General features: G+C 39.1%; 1 protein-coding gene across 3 annotated transcripts; it reads left to right on the forward strand.

Moving 5' to 3' along the window:
* The first annotated feature begins 625 nt into the window (after positions 1–625).
* Positions 626–18895, forward strand: mpv17 (mitochondrial inner membrane protein MPV17). 3 transcript variants are annotated; one of them, XM_073492803.1, is made up of 8 exons: positions 626–711; positions 1498–1578; positions 5308–5423; positions 7386–7478; positions 10373–10468; positions 15594–15626; positions 15783–15835; positions 17048–18895. In XM_073492803.1, the coding sequence occupies exons 2-8, from the start codon at positions 1506–1508 to the stop codon at positions 17115–17117; spliced, it is 534 nt and encodes a 177-aa protein (XP_073348904.1). In that variant the 5' UTR covers positions 626–711; positions 1498–1505; the 3' UTR covers positions 17118–18895. The 3 variants fall into 3 exon arrangements, with proteins under 3 accessions (XP_073348904.1, XP_073348902.1, XP_073348903.1); XM_073492801.1 differs by lacking the exon at positions 626–711 and adding an exon at positions 768–791; XM_073492802.1 differs by lacking the exons at positions 626–711; positions 17048–18895 and adding an exon at positions 12546–12671 and having other exon boundaries at positions 1373–1578.
* Positions 18896–19107: the final 212 nt, after the last annotated feature.

The following is a 19107-nucleotide window of genomic DNA, read 5'->3' on the forward strand; positions in this document are numbered from 1 at the left end:
TCATTTTGTTGTGCACCCGGGTTACCCGCAGGGGGCGCCAGACTTTACAACCAGTTGTTTACAGCGGAAGTGACGCACACTGCAGTTCTTATGCTGCCTTCCCTGGCTGTAGGAACTTTTCGGTTTGACTGTGTGCAGTCTATTTCGAGTCGGCAAAAACGACTAGGCAGGTGCGATTTTTCACTTTTCATTAGTAAAAGGGCTGCATACAGTGTACATCATACAAGTAAATTAAGTGAAAGGGTTTAATGAATATGAGACGAGATTTTGAATTTAGGGACATATTGCATTTAAGCTATAATTACCAACGTCTCTTTTTAGTCTATGAAAATTAAATGCTTCATTCTTATCAAATTTGCTCACGTTTGCTTGTATTTTACTAACTAAAATACATGATTGACGCCACCAAACCAAGCGTCTTTAATTTGTTCTTGACATTTAATCTATGGGGGGAATCATTTGACATGGTTAAGGTCTGAAGTCTAAAAGTACTCTCTTGAAGTAATGGTTTTGGATTGATTATAAATAAAATGTGTCCTCAGAAATGTTTTAATTGCACCTGCATTTATGGTTATGATTTACAATGAAGTGAATGTGCCTGGATGAAACATGAAACCATTTGTAGAAGCCCAGAGCGCAAACTTCCGAGCGAATGCGGAGACGTGAAGGCATCAGCAGCAGCTCTCTCATTAAAGCCGGGAGCTCACGCAGGTACACATTTCATTTACAGTGACTGTAATATATTGAGTATTAATACACAGGGCGGGCGCTTGTGGCTGATGTTCGTGTCTGTAAGCACGTAGCAGCGCTGCTGTGTTTCAGTTATATTCCTAAACATTTAAAGAAACGTGAACATAAACAGGATAATAATGTGGGGAAGTGCCGTTATTTTGATGCAAAAGTTGTTAGAGACTTGGGGTCGTTGGCTGGAAATGACCTTTAACGTAACGCTGCACTTTAAACTTAAGCTAATGCCTGTTAGCTTAGCCAGGATGTTACCGAACGTCCACCTTACGCCGAACCGCATTGAAAAACTGTACAGTTTAAAGTTACCCTTGTTGTTTATAAATCTACATGTGTGTCAGAACCTGATTTATACTTTTCTCTAAATTGTTTGGAGCCACTCTTTAATTCGGCGTTGATAAATTCCACAAAGAATGACAAACTTTAAGAAATATTTGACTTTTTCTAAAAACCACGTCGCAGCTTCATCCAGTGGAGAGGATTTTAGCCAGCACGTTCTGTCGATAAAATGTTCACTCAAACTAAATGATCAGCTAGTTCTTGTCAATTGTCAGAAAACGGGATCTGTGAAAAGGTCTTTGTTAAACCAGGATTTAGTAGCAGTTCTACCTCAGCAGACCAGCTAATTGACAAGTGGTGGTCGCTTGATTTGAGTCACGCTGCCTGCCGGTGGGCGGGGTGGATTAATGGACAGATCATGTTTTTGCAGTTTCCCGTCTTGATAACTTTGTGATTTTTCTTTATTCCTCCTAGGCGGAATCATGGCAGGCCTGTGGAGATCCTACCAAGTCTTGATGACCAAATACCCCTGGACAGTACAGATAGTGACTGCTGGTAGGAAAGGCTCCCTCTTACACACTTCATTTAAATCCAACAGCTGCATCTCTCCACTGAAGATGCAGTAATCTTCAAAAGACAGTAGACAGATATCATATTCCAAATTAAGAGGTCTAGAAACGCACTGAAACTCACTTTTCGTGTTAAGATAAAGTGAGTGTAAGAGATGAGAAAAACAGGGGGCTGAAAATGTTCAACATCTGGTCACATTCATGACCTTTGCTCCAGTTTACAGAGCACCTCAGTTTCAGAATCAACAATGAGGAAAGGCCTTTGAACCACACAGATGTTTTTTTTCTGAAATACGAATCCCTTCCTGATTTAAATAGCTTTTCCCCCCTCAGTATGTAAAACGTCCTCATTGTAAAACCTTGTAGGATCTTTTGACAGTAAATATAACAGGCTTATTTTGGGGACATGGTAACATTTGATCCTTGAGGGACCTTTCGTCCACAAATGCAAAGAATTGCTTCAAGGTCCTTCTTTCTGAAAGTCACAGACATGTAAGGCAACACTTCCAGCTGTAGAAAGCATGTTAGAGCTGCTGTGTAACGATGAATTTGAATTCATCTGAACATGCGATTACTGCAAAATGAAACTCATCCTATGTCCAAATATCTGAGCAGTTATTTAATGTACACTTTAGGGCTGTAATTAACGATTATTTTCATTACCGATTAATCTGCTGATTATTTTCATATTTGTAAAAAAAAAATTGTGAAAAATGCTCATCACAGTTTTCCCGAGCCCAAAGTGACCTTCAGATTTCCTTTTTTGTCCAACTAACAGACCGAAACCCAAACTCTTCAGACTCGTTACTGTCATAAATGACAAAGAGAAGCCACAAAAGTACTTAAAATCACTTAAGATGCTGGAACCATCAATTGTAACATTTTTGTTTAAAAATTAAATGAAATGACTAGTTGATGGTTAGTAGGTCATAACTGTCAGAACAGAACCGATTCATGGATTAGCTCTTGTAGCTCCACTGCAAAATCTTTTCCAGTGTAGTACAGTTCAATCACCACTAGATGGAGGCAGTGCTCACCTGTCTGATGCACCTCAGCATCCAGCTGACAGAGGGTCCAGAGAAAGTAAAACATGTTGGATTCATCTATCATTAACAGTTGTGGAATGTAACTAAGTAAAGTTACTCAGAAGCCAAATTGCTTTGATGGATTTAACAAGTGCAGCATCTACACATACAGTAGGCCACTGTGTATCTTTACAGTTGGTTTGCTTGACGTCAGTCACACGAGGAAGAAGAGAAAGAGGAAGAAGTAGAGGAGGAGGAGCAGCACATGTTCAGTCAGGGTTCTGATGGGAAGGAAAATGTCTTTGACCATAGAGCTGTGGAATATCAACTCATCCATCTTCTCTAACTTCATTTCAGCCTTTCTTACCCTCAGGTCATTACTCAGCTCTGATATAAAAGCCTTGTAAAAGCTTACATCTGTTAATATCAGTAAGTTATCAGACGATACACTGAATGTAATCAGTTTTGATTGTTGTAAACAACGCACTCGTATTTACATCAGAAATGTAAAAACCGGAGCAACTTTTAAGACGATTGGGCCGATTGGGCAAATTAATGTCAATCAAATCTGGCAACACTGCTTGAGAGGTAACCTGAGCGTGAGTTGGACTGAACAGCTCTTTGATTTGAGATCAGACTTGAGGTGTAAAGTTTGATGTTAGGATACTTCTGTGTCCTCTCTGTGATCCTCGATTCTTTCCTCCATCAGCCCTCTGTGAGCTCTGAGTCTGTCTGTGAGAGTTTTCTAACAGAAATCGTTCTTTTTCTCATCATAAAGTGAAGTTCTGAGCAACAGACTGAAGCTGCTGAGCTGTAACTCTTCTCTCTCGGTGCTTTACTGCCCATCAAAGTGTCTGAGTCAAAGTGACAGAGGAAATGCTTGTATTTATTGCTCTCAAGGTGAGCAATTTTCTGTTTGAGTGTGTATGTGGGTGAGTGTCCACCTTGTGACACTAACTGCCTTTATTAGTTCCCCCATGACATTTTAAGGAAAGGTTAGCTCTTGTTCAGCTGGGTCTATATTATTACACTGAGCTGTCAGTTTTAAGTATGTGGGCTGCAGTGGGTGATATTAAGTTGGTGAGTTTCAGAGCTTTTCCACCTGCTGAACGGCTTTTTTTATGAGTCAGGACAAAAACTCTACAGTAAATATCAGTCTGAAAGGAGTTATATGGACGGCTGTGCAGACTGGAGACTTGTTTTAAGGCTCACTGACTGTTTGGCTTCACTCTCATCAACCGTGTATCCAGCAGCAGCAGCAGCAGGCAGGATTTAAAAGAACAGTTCACCCAAAAATGAAAATTCAGTCATGACGATGGAAATTTAGGTGAAGATTCATCAGTCACAAAACGCCTCTGGAGCTTGACAGCAAAACAGCTTGTGGTGGGAATTTTCTGCTCATTGCCATTCTCCGCTCCACTAAAATTTCACACACTCCATTCAAATCGCTCAATGCTCGCTCCAAAAACATTAAAAACTGCGCTGTATTTTAATTTTAGCTTCAACTGTAGCCTGGCATCCAAAATAACTGAGCAGACAACACCACATTTTCCAAGCAGAAATGATTTATTTCAACGTTGGGCATGTTTTGGGCTCATGGTGTGAGCGTTACCGGAGCGGGATTGAAACGGGAGATAATACTAATAATAATAATAATAATAATAATAATAATAATAATGATAATATATAATAATATATAATAAACTTTATTTATATAGCACCTGTAAAAATAGAGTTTACAAAGTCCTTTGACAATCAAGCAAGGCATCACTCCAGTTTTTTTAAAATGCTCCTCTGCACTCCATCCAAAATCCTCCCGCTCACTCACACTCCGCTCACATGGTCTGATGGTGACCTGTTTTAAAACGTAAAAAACAACAAATTGAAAAACACAGAATGGCCCTATACAGCTCATTTTGCATAATCCAAGTGTCCAGAAGCCTAGAGATCCCCCATGGATTTAAAAAGGTGTAATTTACACCCCTTTTAAGCGTAAAAGCGTCAGCAGACACCTCAATTTGTAATGGGTTTGTTTTTATTACATTTTAAGACCCCATCTACTTCAGTTGTCTACTATCTGTATTGATTTTTGGTCCGTTGATGCCAACGTTGCATTTTGTAAAAAGGAAAACAAAAAGTCCTGTTGTGAACGAGGGATCATACAGCGTTGTTGCCCCCTCTGCTCACAGCATAATCTATGCTAATGTGTTTTAATGTGTCCTGTTTTGAATGTGTGATGTTGTTTTTATAATGGACCTCTTTTGCACACGAAATGTAAACAATTAAGTGTTTTTCTATTCTGTTCTATAATCACAGCAGTCGCCAAAATTAGCCATTTCTTATCATGTTACATATGTGAGGTAACCACAACATATGAACAGACTTTTAGAGCTTTGTATTCCTCTTTAATTAACTACAGTGAATGTGTCAGTGCTAACCCTAGATTATCTTTAGTTGTGACTCTACATGAGGTGGATTTGCAGTTACTTTCTCACCAGTTTGTGGACACACTAGGGCATGTAATAGCTGTCTGATTTTTTTGCACAGTGACTGAACAGTTTTATCCACTCGGTAAAATGAATGAATACAAAAACCTCTTGTGTGAAAATATCATCTACAGGAATAATATCACCTGTGTCACCATACTCGGTGGTCTGAGACACTGCGTCTGTCTCCTGTTTGTCCTCCAGGGTCGTTAGTGGGTGTCGGTGATGTCATCTCCCAACAGCTGATTGAGAGAAGAGGATTGGCTCATCACAACGTGCAGAGGACGGCCAAGATGATGAGTATTGGTTTCTTCTTCGTGGTAAGTAGTCTCCTCTTGACTCTTGCTGTATTTTTTTATTTTTTTAAACAAATTTTATTGGGTCATCACATCATATTTACAGCATCTGCAGGTACAAACATGCCCAGTTTTATATTTGTTCAAACAGAAACACTATGAACAAAGGAAATTATTTCAGTTGGTCCACCATAACAACTCTTGTTGTATATGTTTTTGTAGCAAATTGTGTGATGATTTGCTTAAATTTTTTTTCCCCATCATAATTGTCCAATATTAATTAAAACAAAAAACTATTAATGACAAAACAGTCTTTAAATGAACTTATAATGAGTAAGTAAGAGATGAATGAGTAGATAAAAAATGAGTGAAAGTAGTCCCTGTTCACAGCTGCAGGACATGACAATTTGACAGAGATGATTAGGGACACCGCTTTATATTAACTAACTGGTTTATTGGCTGTCTAAAACAAACTTCTCGTCTTATTGCTGTCAATATCAAGAAGTATAAAAAATCACTTTATATAAATTGATTTAAAAACTGTTCTAACTCAATTAGTTGGTGGAGTCTTAATTGAGATTTAATGTACAACCGAAACGGTGACAGACAAGTCAATCATCTGAATTTACAGAGCGTCACATTCACAACTTATTAAACACTTATAACCTGATATTAGGCTGAAAATTACACATACAAAATTGTGATTTTATCTGAGATGTACTGCCAAACGTTATTTAGCGCTGATTTGACACCCTGTTGTGGTGGAGGAGGCAACGCGTGTTGATATTAGATGAGAGGGGAATGAGACGGTGCTGGCAGAGGTTACTGTGGGTTAATTGTCCAAATGAGGCGCCACGCATGCAGCACTTTAACATACAGACATGGAGGACTTAGTTCGCCCTCTGGCCAGTTTGGGAAGGAGAAAATGGCGAGCCAAGAGTTTTGACTGAGGCTACATGTTGTCTTTGCCGTGAGACAATATCATCGTCTATCACGATATTTGAGCAGGACAATATCAGGATATAAAAAATTTGGATCTCACCCGAGCCTAGCGCTGAAGTTCGTTTAATCTTTACCGATGTCTTCTTTAAAGATCGCCAGGATAATTGATGTTGACTCAAAGTAGACGTTCAGCAGTAGCAGGTCATCAATATATATTTTCCGAAGCTGCCGACACAGCTGGAGCATGCAGCATGTGCTTGGCGCCACTCTTTATAGTTACCGTTCTTGGTGTGGACGGCCCTTTACTCACTTTAATCATGTACTGTATACTGAAATGAAAAGATACATACATACATACAGCATAATTAGATTTTTTAAAATATAAAATAAGTGCTTTTTATGGCGTCTATTTGGTTGTTTAACATGAGAAAGCAAATGTAAAGCAAAATGAAGAAATTCATGGGCAAACTCTACCTTCAACAGCATCAAAAATCGTATTTATAGATCTATAAGTGACTATTCAGAGTGTGTGGATGCTTATCTGTGTCACGTAGTGTTTCTTGAAGCCTTTGTGTGTTCGTGAGTCCTCTGACAGCTGAACAATTCACCTCTAAAGTAGCACATTTCTTTTCTGACATCACCGTGACGTTGACAAAGTTTATTTATATTTCCATAATCGTCTTACGTTCGTCCAATTGGCTGCCTCGTCCCCATGAATTATAGAAGGACGATGTATAGACGCTTGTCTTGAGAACAGCTCCTCTGCCACATATGGGAGTCATGTTACACTAAGACATGTTTGCTCATTCATCCAGAAAGACACTACTGTTTCATGACTCATACAGCATGTATCGCTCTTTGTCACATCAATAATTTATTACATTTGTTTGTTTAATTCAATTAATGTGCTGTCGGCATACAGATGCTAATGTTTGATGAGTAAAGCAATACGTTTTCTTTGATGTGAAGTTAATTTTACAGAAGAACTTCCAAGAAAACTGATGTCTGTAAGCGCGTCATGATTTTGTTTGATTTACATTAAAGGGTCCAGTAATCGGCGGCTGGTACAAAGTTCTGGACAGGCTGGTGGTTGGAGGAACTAAAAGTGCTGCCATGAAGAAAATGCTGGTTGACCAGGTGAGAGAAGCACAGTGTCCCTCTCCTCTTCTTCTTTTAGTTCCTGTTGGTTTTTTATATAAAACTACAGATCATTTTTATTGATAATTAATCTGCAAATTATTTTCACAATGAATCATTCAATTAAATTGTGAAAAATGCTCATCGCAATTTCCCAGAGTCCAAAGTGACATCTTTAGTTTGTTTATTTTATCCAACCAACAGTCCAAATCCCAGATATTTGTCATTTACTGTCATAAATGACAAAGAAAAGCAACAAATCCTCACATTTCAGAAGCTGGTACCAGCAAATGTTGCTTGAAAAAAGACTCATCACAATAGTTGACGATTATTTTTGTTCCGAATAATTCCAAAGTCCAAATGCTTTCATCAATCAAAGCAACAAAGTGAAAACGAGCTCAGTGATACACCCATATTGTGTGTGAGTGTGTTTCTGTCTTCCACTCAGGCTCAGCTCATTAACTGAGCCTCAACTACAGAGATACAATTTCCTCGTATCAGGCTGACAGACGGCTCTCTGTTGTGCTGATGGGACAAATCTGTCAAATTATATGAGGAGTTTGGCACAAAGTGGGCTGAACTGTTTGGCTGTTTTCTGTGATTCCCCATCCTTCCCTCTCTATACAGCTGTTGAGCTGTATAGAGATTTACCAGACTTTTATCTGACAACCTAAAATAGATATACAGTCACAGATAAACTTTATAATGCTATACTTAGACTGCAGGCATATCCAATTTGTTTTTCAAATCAGATGTGAACGACAGAGTTTCCGAGCTGTTATTCGTAAGTGATACAAATGGATCAAGTGTAGGCGTAGGTAACTACGTACGGTGACGAATCTACAGACTGTTCCTCTCTGTGTTGATTTCATACGTTCTGCAAGAAGCAGCCGGATTCTGCTCAGCTGCGCAGATGCACTTCCGTCACTCTGGATTTGACGTCACCGAGTGACACAAAGGACACTTTGAAATACGATATGAGCGTCCAGAGCGTCCAGACTGAGACCCATCTGTAGAAGTCAAGATTTTTTTAATCACATTTCAAATCGCCTCCAAATGTGGTTTTGGATTTGAATTTCACATTTCACTTTTTTTTTTGCTGTCTAGACTTCCTAAAATCGATGTGGATATGCCAAATGATGGATTTGGGCTGGTAGTGTGAACATAGCTTTAGACCCATCGCAGTGTGACATGTAGCGAACTTGTAAGATTTATGTTAATGCACATGCTACGTGCACCTTTAAACAATTGTCAAATCGGTTTTGATACATTTTCTGCCAAGTGACTAATGAATATATTGACTAATCATTTCACCTTCATTAAAATAGTGACTTTTTATTAAATCTAGATAGTATAAAGTATGACATTAAAATGTAAGGGAAGTAGTCGTCAGTTAGAAGAAGAATAAAGGAAGCAAAAATAATAAAATACCAGGAATATAAGTGATTACAAAGAATAAGAAAAAAAGGCGGCAACAGGAATACAACATGTATCCGTACAGTGCATATGTGCAAATACGATATATAGTGCTAAAATGCAGCTTAACTCTTCAGAACATGTAAAAAAAAAAGTTTTCCTCTCTTCACTCTGCCCTCTGCTGTTTGACTCGATCAAACTGCACACACAAACACACAAACAAGCACAGCTTCCGCTAAAACCACCACAGAAGAAGACTTCAGAGCTTTCAACGCGCCCCCCTACTGAAATATTAACGTGAGCAAAGGGGTCCAGTCTCACGCTTGAATAGTGATGTGGTCACACTGAACGCTGCTCCCTCTGCTTCAGCAATAACTCGAGTGCCATTTGGCGACTTGAAAGATTTAAGGTGAGCGGCGTCGATCTGCATCAGAGCTGAATAACAGATGGAAGGCAAGAGGCTGTTTTATGTAAGTTTCATATGGAAGGAGCAGTTTGACCTCGCTGTAAACAACTGAACAGAGATTTCAGATTTTCCTTGTGCATCCTTTGTGCAGAATACAGTCAGTAAAATACAGAAAAATCCATTGTACTGCAAATATTTACTACACCGTCTGTTAAAGCAAAAGTCTCTCAACTTAAACATTTATCACTCAGTTTTACGACTTATCAAACTGTCAGTCAACTGTCAAAATTAACATAAAATAGCCTAAAGTAGACAAGTGTAGCTTCACTTATAAATGGAGAGTGCTTCTTTTCTTATTTTAGACCAAACGAAACATGACTCAAACAACATAAACACTCACAAATTCAAAGATGATTGAAAGTCACATAAGTTCACACATCCTCTTTGCTCAATTAAAGCTTTAAAAATGTAGTTTTTTATTGCATTAACTATCAGCTGCACCCAGTGAAACTTAATCATCCTCTTTATCTTAAATACTAAAGTTTCAGATTACGCATTTAAACTGAACCCTCTTTTTTTTTTTTCAGTGCTACTTTTCGAGATTCAAAGATAAAATAAAAAACCTCCTTGTCCATTGATGCTGGCAATAATGGAAATGTGCCTTTCCCCAGTGCATGACTCATATAAAGATATAATACAGTACATATAAGAATATCAGATGTGCATAAAAAGACAACTCTTACTCCTGTTAGTACACGTAATGTGTTAAGTTAAAAAGTTGAGCAGTGGAGGTTAAAAAAATGTAATACTAAGCATGGAGTGCTGTAGAGCAGTTCAGTAAGTCCATCGGTTCTTCTTTAGTTGTTTGTTTTTATTGCAGACATACTGTAATGTGACATTCCTATTTTATATTACATTTAATGTGACCCATCAATTGAAAGACCTTATAGCCATCACCACTAAAGTGATTTTAATTCGTCTTCTCTTGCGTCTTCGCATCATAATGTTCGGATCATAAATCATTGATTTGTAAAGTCAGTTTCTTCTCTGCTTTTCGTGTCTTTCTCTGCAGTTGGGTTTTGCTCCGTGTTTCCTGGGAGCTTTTCTCTGTCTCTCCGGCGCTCTGAACGGTCTGACGGTGGAGGAGAACGTCAACAAGCTGAAGAGGGTGAGTTCACTTAATTTCAGCGCCACATTACTGTGTCAGCGAGAAAGTTACTCTCTGTTCCCTCACAGCAAGAAGGTTGTGGGTATGATCCCTCTTGTCTTCTGTCTTCAGTTTCTGCAGTAGTTAAAGATATAATATTTTTCTATCTAAATATATCTAGTCGCCTGTATGTATAACATCCAGGTCAACATCAGATGATTCGTCAGAGAGCGAGGAAAGAAGTCGGCGAATGAGACTAAACATAACATTAATTCAAGTTAAAATAAAACCTCGTCCATTAACATTTCTGCCTGACTTACTTAAGAGAGATTTTTGTGGTTGTTTGACAATGAAGACAACAACTCCCATGATCCCACGCTACTTCACAACATCATCAAACTACGTCTTTTGTTTTTATAGTTTTGTTTGAGAGACCCCAAGCTGTTTATACTACATAATGTGTGTTTAAGTCAACTGGACACTCTTAATGAGACACGATCCCGATGTGTTTGCCTGCCTTCCACCAGTGCGCAGAATATAAAAATAGGATGACTGTTTTTTTTATTGTTGTTCTTACATGAGTGTTCTTGTCTGTATTGTAGTGATGTGGAAAATATGCTTGCTCATGTAGGTGAGTTGAACCTGAAAAACTGTCTGGGTCAAAATTATCTCCACTTGAGGTAAAAGTTCAGTGTTTGACCTGATTTGTCCTCGGCTCATTTTTCATTTATGAAGAGGCACGATGAGGAGGAGTGTGCCCCGTTCGAGCCTGATGGATATGAAATAAGATTCACGGCAAGTTGTAATGAAATATTACAACTTGAAGTTTGAACAATAACGTAGCAAAATAATGTTTTATTTAAATTCTGGATCTAAAAGTCCTAATTTTGCACACATGAAGAAGTGAGTCTTTTCCATTCAACGGGTATTTCGGCTACCATTTTCACAAAACAAGTCATTTTTGACATCGACAGGACCTCAAGGCTTTAAAGATACTTTCTAGCCTTTCAACTGGTTTCAAAAAGAAATCCGATTGTATGTAAGCTTATGAGAAAATGACCCTACTTCTCTCTTGATTTATCGTCTAATTAAACAGTTTGCTAATGAGTTTATGGTCTCAATCTCTAGTGTCAAGTCTTCTGCAGCACAGCATGATGTTCATTTGGTAAATCATGGTCCCATTTAGGGACTGTGTCCACATAGCATTTATTTGGATGGGAAAGTTCTGGTGTTGGACTCGGGAGCGCTGGGGTGTGGGAGAGAAAAAAATGTTGCACGTGGGTCTTGTGTCTATGACAAGAATATCTTGACAACCGCCGCTGTATGATCGACACGGTCCCTTTGCAGTTTACTATCTGTTTGTTTTTTGATTTGATACCAGGACATCAGATCAAGGAGGATGTCGGTTTACAACGTGATCTGTATGAAACAAAAATATGGTGAATATTATCGCCTAGGCCAGGAAAAAGAAAGAGAGCAAGGGTGACATCACCAGCGTCTTTCTGAAAAGCGATTTTTCAACTCAAAGCACAAAACAGGCGGAGTGCTCGCTGCACCTTTTCTATGGGCAGCTGCCTGCTGCTGCAGACGCCCGCTCCTCATTGGAAACAATTGAAAAAAGACGCTGGCGCTATGTGGGCAGCGGCCCTTGGAGTAAAATAACGACCACAATGTGTCCTTGGGTTCTCAGTCAGATCCAATCAGGATCAGCTCCACGCTGTTGTCCTTATTTGGACACTTCTGGTTCCGAAAAAACTAAGATGGCAATGACCAAATCGCCAAACTCTCCTCTAACCACAATGGGTGACGTAGTCTTTATTTTTACTTGGTACGAACTGGCTGGAGAGCAGTGTTTTCTCTGTATGAACAGAGCTCAGGTAAATGAGAGTACACAGTATCTGACCTCCAGCACTCACCTCTCATTATTATTAGAAACTATTTCCTGTGATCGAGGTAGAGACGAGAGGGGGGGCTGGGGGGGGACTGTAGAAATAGCTGGAGTGACTCATACCTTCATATATATGTGTGTGTGTGTGTGTGTGTGTTTGTATTTGTGTGTGTGTGTGTGTGTGTGTGTGTGTTTGTATTTGTATGCCAGGTCAGAGCTAACTGTCATCTTGTGCCAGCTGCTCAAACGTCCGTCAGCGCCTTGCTTACCCAACATGCAGCCAGTCACCGTCAATTATTTACCAACGAAGCCGCGCGGACCTGAAAGGCCAACCTGGTAAATGTCAGAAAGGACAGAAAATAAATGACAAATGTGCTCATTACAATGAGGCCTGGCACTGAGGAAATGTGAGATGAAAATTAATGGAGCCGTCGACCAGACGGACGCCATGACTGTTAAAGTCTGACACAGGTGTAATCAAGACTTTAACCTTCTTGTTTACCTGTCACTTATCTACTTATCTGCTGCTACTGCTTAACTTAAGTGTATATGTTGCATGTCAAATGTATCGGTTTTGCATTGAGGTCAGAGCTTATTTTCTCCTTAAAGGTTACATTGATAATATTTTTATGGAGACAAATATTTTTTTTAAATAATTTTTTAAAATGAAATATAGGAGGTGCAGAATCTCTTTTCTTAATAATTTGAATGTGTTTGTCGGGTCCGAAATAATTGTTTTGTTTATGTCTGTGTAAGAGTCTTGTTGACAATTTGTGGGGAAAGTTAGCAACCTTAGCTACTGTTAGCAATGTGAGCTAGTGCACAAAACTTTTAATTTTGTAAGTTTGATCAATAACGGGCTAATTTGGCCTTTATTATTTTAAAGGCCGGCCGCAAGGTTCAAGGTGATTTATTTGTGATTGAACAACACGGGGGTGCATTACGAAATGTAAGTTCATAGTTCCTAGTTGCTACACAAACATGGAATCTTTATATACAGTCATTTATAGACGCGTCTGGGTGAATGTAAACAGAGGCAACAAGATGATGATGATGATGATAAGGTCAGCATTTTCACTTTAAAGGTTTGACATCTGGGGAAAACACTGTCTATCAACTTTGACTTGGTTTTGAGCACCAAGCATCAATGATATAAACACAGAGTCCAGCTCTCCTCGTCCCGCTGTTGTCCTGCGCTCTGTCGGGATGTTGTGGTGGAGACAGGTCTCTGTAAAGGTGTGGGTTCAACAGTCTCATATCTTCAGTTCCAGCCTGAGCCCATTCTCCATTTCATTTTCCTGCAACTGGACATTAGCCAGAGATTGATCCACAGTGTTTATTTACAAAGATTCTGGCTCTTGGACAAATGTGGGTGAAGTCCCTAGCTCTACAGTGAGCTACAAGAAAAGTGTTTCTTGATGTTCTCCAAAGTTATTACTTTTCATTGTGAGGGGTTGAATGCATGTACCAAATTTCACAGACATCTGTAGGAAATCAAATCAAATAATTTGATTTTGGAAAAGCATTTAACCTCATCTTTAAGTTTAATTGACATCTGTAGTCACATGTCACACTGAAGACTAAATATTTCTTGTTCACAAACTGCAAGAAAAAGGAAATTATACAGCCAGTTTAGAAACCCCTGGTAGAGCTGAGAAAGGTCCCGTCTTCTTCAGAGTGTGTGAGGAAACATTTTGACGTGTCTCTGACGCAGCGGAGGTAATTTCACCTCAGGTGGTCAAGGAGCTTGTTGACCATAATTAGAAAAAAAAAAAAAAACAACCAGAAAGAAAAGATTGTAACTGGAATATTGGCTCGTTGTTTTTATATGTCGAGACTTGTTGAGGTGACCTTTAAATGGACGATGGAGGGATTTTTTGTGTGTGAGAGAGAGTTTGTGTATAAACACACACGTGCCTTCATATTTACTGTAGAGAGGAAAAGTCATTATTAAAAAGGTAAAGGAACTTCAAATAGATAACACACATTTTCACTTATTTCAATACATTTCTTTGATTATTTTCACAGTATTATCAGCATATTTTTCAGTATTTTTTAATCCACATTAACACTTTTCTCTTTTGCCTGCACACAGTTAAAATTCTTTAAGAAACCTAGCGAACGGCTTACATAAATAATGAGCTTATGATAATGTGTATGATCACTGATAGGGTTGATTTTGCAGGGATTTCTGCCAAGTTGAAAGTGGAGTTTTACAGGTCGATGGCCAGTACAGCTCTTGCTTTGGCATTATGTGCAAATTAAATAATTGTGTTAAAAAGTGTGTGAGCAAGAAAGTTTCTTACCATCAACCAAACATTGACTTTCGTCCGCCAGGTTTCTGCGTAAATGCCGTCCAAGTCAGAAAGCCATGTTCCACAATTTTCACCGACTTTTACGAGTCTGTCTTCTGATCTGAGAGGCATTCACGTGAGTTTTCCAAGGGAGAACTTATTTTTCTGGTTGTACCAAAATCATACGGATGGGCTAAGAGGGTCTCAATGTTTCAGAACTGGTTACCAAGTGTATAAAGCTCCAATAGATTCTTCAGACACTTCATTTTGCATTATCTTCAGCAAGTGTAGCTGCATTAGTTACATTTTCCCATCTATAAAATATGATGCATTGCATTATGGGCTTGTTGTGTACACGTCAATGAACGCTACTTGTTTTGTTCCACTGTTGCAATTCTTAAGGGCACAACCTCCATTATAAAATGTATTGTTTCTTTCTTTCTTTTACATGCAGTAATGTTTCTTCAGTGTGAATATTCAACACTGAAGGAAAACAAAGCTGTTTCCTGTGTGATACTATAAAATGACTGACACACACTGTATCTATAGGGGGCTGAGAGATGTCGATCGTTAACAATCACTCAACAATTACTCGGCCTCCCTGCTGCTGATACTTTGGCTATAAAACGTCCATCCTGCATTGTTTTTGGAATGAAAACTCCTCACCAACTGGAGTTTCAGCACATCACCATTTCTCACTTCATCCCCCACTGATGTCTTCAACTGTTCTCTGATGAAAAGTGTTAGAGGGCTGAACCTGAAACCTGCCTTAGGCCAAAAGTATGAAAGTTTTATTTTCACAGGTTTGATATCAAAACAAACTCAACTATCAGCAACCTCTGACTAAAAATGTTTGTATGACTCTTTAAAAACTAATTTCAGTCCAGAGTCTTATCCTACGAGGCACTACTCATTAAAATGAATGCCGGTAGAATTAGTAACTGTTTTTAAACTTTGTTCACAGGACTACACAGATGCCCTGATCTCAAATTACTATGTAAGTTTCTCCTGTATTATTTACCATTTTATTGAAATGTGCTTGTGAAGTAAATATTTGTTTTATTTTAATTAACCTATTGATTGAAATACATTTTCACTCCACCTCATGTTGCATCAAGTGAGTTAAACTGAGTGTTTCCTGTTTGTGTTCCAGCTGTGGCCGCCAGTCCAGATTGCCAATTTCTACTTCATTCCACTACACCACAGGTAAGAGTTTAAAGGCCCTGTTCAAACAATCTGAGTGTCATCTCCCATTCCTTTTAAAAGTCAGGTGTGCCTGTGCATTGCTATTTAAACAGCAACACTTGTGTCCTCCAAGGGACAGGTATGTGGTCTTTGGCCATTGGACCCTCTGACTCTGTCGTTTCCCAATCCTCTGTCCCATCAACAAATCCCTTTCTCCTTCTGAGCTAAAAAAATGTGTTTCAGAAAAGTTAAATTCTGTTTCATCTGGAGAGTTTCCTCTGTCCTGTCAAGTTTATACTGCACATGGAAATGTTTAAAATGACTGAAAGCATGACTGAACCCACCTGTGGAGGAGCATCTTGCTATCTTAATAATGCGTCCTTTAAATAATCAGAATCGGATCAGAATCAGAAATACATTATTGGTCCCCAAGGGGAAATTGCTTGCGTTACAGCTGCTCCCATTTAAAAGTCTTAGAAAATATGCAGAAAAATAAAAACTATGTATAAGCAAGAATAGTAAAAATAGAATGAAAAATATACGAAATGTACATTCTACTAGAAATATATCTATATATACAGAGTCATAAATAATGCTACTGTTGAAATATGGGTTATTGCACAATATTTGAGAAACAAAGCGTCCAGAGTCCTCCTATTGACTCAGAGTGTCTGACACTCAGAGCGAGGAGTTGAACAGTTTGATGGCCACAGGCCGGAATGATGTCCTGTGGTGCTCTGCGGTGCATCTTGGTGGGATCAGTCTAGTGCTGAATGTACTCCTGTGGCTGACCACCACGTCATGGAATGGATGAGAGCCAAGATGACATGCAACTCGATGACAGCATCCTCCTCTCTGACACCACCGTCAGAGAGTCCAGCCCCACCCCCACAACGTCACTGGCCTTGCGGATCAGTCTGTTAAGTCTTTTTGCATCCGCTACCTTCAGCCTGCTGCCCCAGCACACAACAGCATAGAGTATAGCACTGGCCACCACAGACTCATAAAACATCCTGAGCATAGTCCGGCAGATGTTGAAGGACCTCAGCCGTCTCAGAAAATAGAGACGACTCTGTCCCTTCCAACTGAAAGTTGGTCATACTTCCAGAACAACACTGTCCAATTTTGAACCAATCTCCTAAAATGTCATAAGATCATTTTAATTGTCATTTTTTTCTAGATTAAACTCATCAGACACACAAATTAAACACATAAACCTCCTCCTTCTTCCAGACTGGCGGTCGTCCAGATTGTCGCTGTCGGTTGGAACTCCTACCTGACCTGGAAGGCCAATAAGATGTGAGCGATGATGATCACAAGTCCGGCCTGTGCTGTTGTTGCTGACGATGATTTTACACTCATTTGTAGTGTTTGTGTGTGTGTGTGACATGGGCGGCTCTGGTCTAACTTACTTGATGCTACTTCGTCTTGTGGTATTTCCAATGTGTAAAACTGTGACTGAGTCACTTATAAAGGTCGGGAGAAAGTGCTCGTCTACTCTGAATGACACATTCACACTTACTTGAAAGTCAAACTTGCATTTGCAGAAATGTCTGTGAAAGATTGTTATTTATGGAAATGGGATTTGGCGGCAGTGTTAGCCACACATACGCACACACACACATACACACACACACTCATACGCTAACACCCACTGAAAGGAAACTTTTCTTACCATGTAATGTATGTTAATCACTTGAAACAATTATGATAAAGGATATTTTGTTAAAGGTTAATAGTATCTTGTTTTGTCATATAACAACAGAAATAATTACCTCAGATTCTCAGAATTTATAATGTCTTGTTTTTTCTTAGATGTTTTTCATTTACTCTTCACCTCCTCTATGCACTTCTACTTTAGTATCTATTTTCTAACACTTCCCAAGAGCCCATTTTAACAACCCTCAGGAATGGACAAGCAAATATTTTGTATATTTCTGTCATAAATGTATAAAGTGAGTGATAAGAAAGCCACAATCCTTTACCCACATATTAAAAAGTCTAATCAGCTGCAGAATGCAATCGTTCTGGTCTATTGAGGCTCCTTTGGATGGTGTAACTAACATCAATTGTCATGGAATCTGGAAAGGAGTGACAAGAAACCAACAAAATATTTTGATTTATTTTATTTTTGGGGGCAGTTTCACATTAGTTTGCCTTCTCGCCAAGAGTTTGAAGATACCGCTCACATCTGTATGGTAATTTTAAGTCTGATTAGCTTAGCTTAGCACAAAGACTGAAAACGGGGGGGATATGCTAGCCTAGTTCTGTCTTCAGGTAACAAAAAAACAACTGTCAAAATCTCTAAAGCTCAGTAACTAACACGTTGTATCTTGTTTGTTTAATCTTTACAAAAACCAAAGCGTCAAAACAAATTGTGGATAAAGTAGATTCAACATCACCTTCATGCAACTGTGGTCATTTTCAGATCTATTTTTGCTGAGAGACGCACGCGTGGTGCAGGAAAAAAGGCGAGACGCTGAATTTCTATATGACGCGTCACTCACACAGGCAATGTGGCCCAGGCGTTAAGTGGTATTATACACTGTACTACATCTTGACCAGGCGCAGGAACTTACTGGAGTCACGTCTGGTTGCCTGGCCAAGCAATACTCTGTAACCCGTTTTATGTGTGTTTTGTACAGACTGAAGGCATACAGCATTAATTAATGAGCTTTGGAGGTGCTGGTAGTTGGATTTGTTTCTTTCAAACAGAGTCAATCCAGCTGTTTCCCCCCGTGTTCACTTTTTGTGCTAAGCTAACTGGCTGCTGGGTTTGACTTCATATTTACCGTTCAGTCATGAGAGCGGTCTTGTTCATCCAACTGTGGACAAGAAATCGAGTTATTCTTTTCAACAGTCTGTGTCACAGAACTATTTCTGTCAAATTTCATTTTACAATAGTTGTTGGAAAATCACCACAAAACAACAAGACTCAGAAATCCCTGACAATCACTTTTAAAATGTGTATTTTTCCTTTATTTTTTTCATGTATGTGGAATCTTTATATTGATAATATTTGTAATAACAAAGGCCGTCTCTGGCATGAAGCTAATAAAGTTTTACATGAAGAGATGTGAATGGTGCGTTTGACCTCGCTAACTTTGGTGGCCAGCTTAGCCGTGGCTGGGTGGGGTTTGTTTGGAGGGAGATGTGGAGGCTGCTGAGCTCGGCTGTCAACCAAATTAACTTCCACACAAACACTCTCGGGCTTTATCAGGGAAAAGCAAGCGGGGGAAAAAAAAAAGTCTGACGAATTCACTGAAAATCCGCCAAATAGCCTCTTCCCCCGA

This window comes from Pagrus major, chromosome 22 (assembly GCF_040436345.1).
Source record: "Pagrus major chromosome 22, Pma_NU_1.0".
Classification (NCBI taxonomy): domain Eukaryota; kingdom Metazoa; phylum Chordata; class Actinopteri; order Spariformes; family Sparidae; genus Pagrus; species Pagrus major.

Coding starts and splice junctions, on each gene's coding strand:
- mpv17 (XM_073492803.1), top strand. CDS start 1,506: ATGGCAGGCCTGTGGAGATCCTACCAAGTCTTGATGACCAAATACCCC. Junction 10,469..15,593: donor ACGTCAACAAGCTGAAGAGG/GTGAGTTCACTT, acceptor CTTTGTTCACAG/GACTACACAGATGCCCTGAT. Junction 15,836..17,047: donor TTCATTCCACTACACCACAG/GTAAGAGTTTAA, acceptor TCCTTCTTCCAG/ACTGGCGGTCGTCCAGATTG.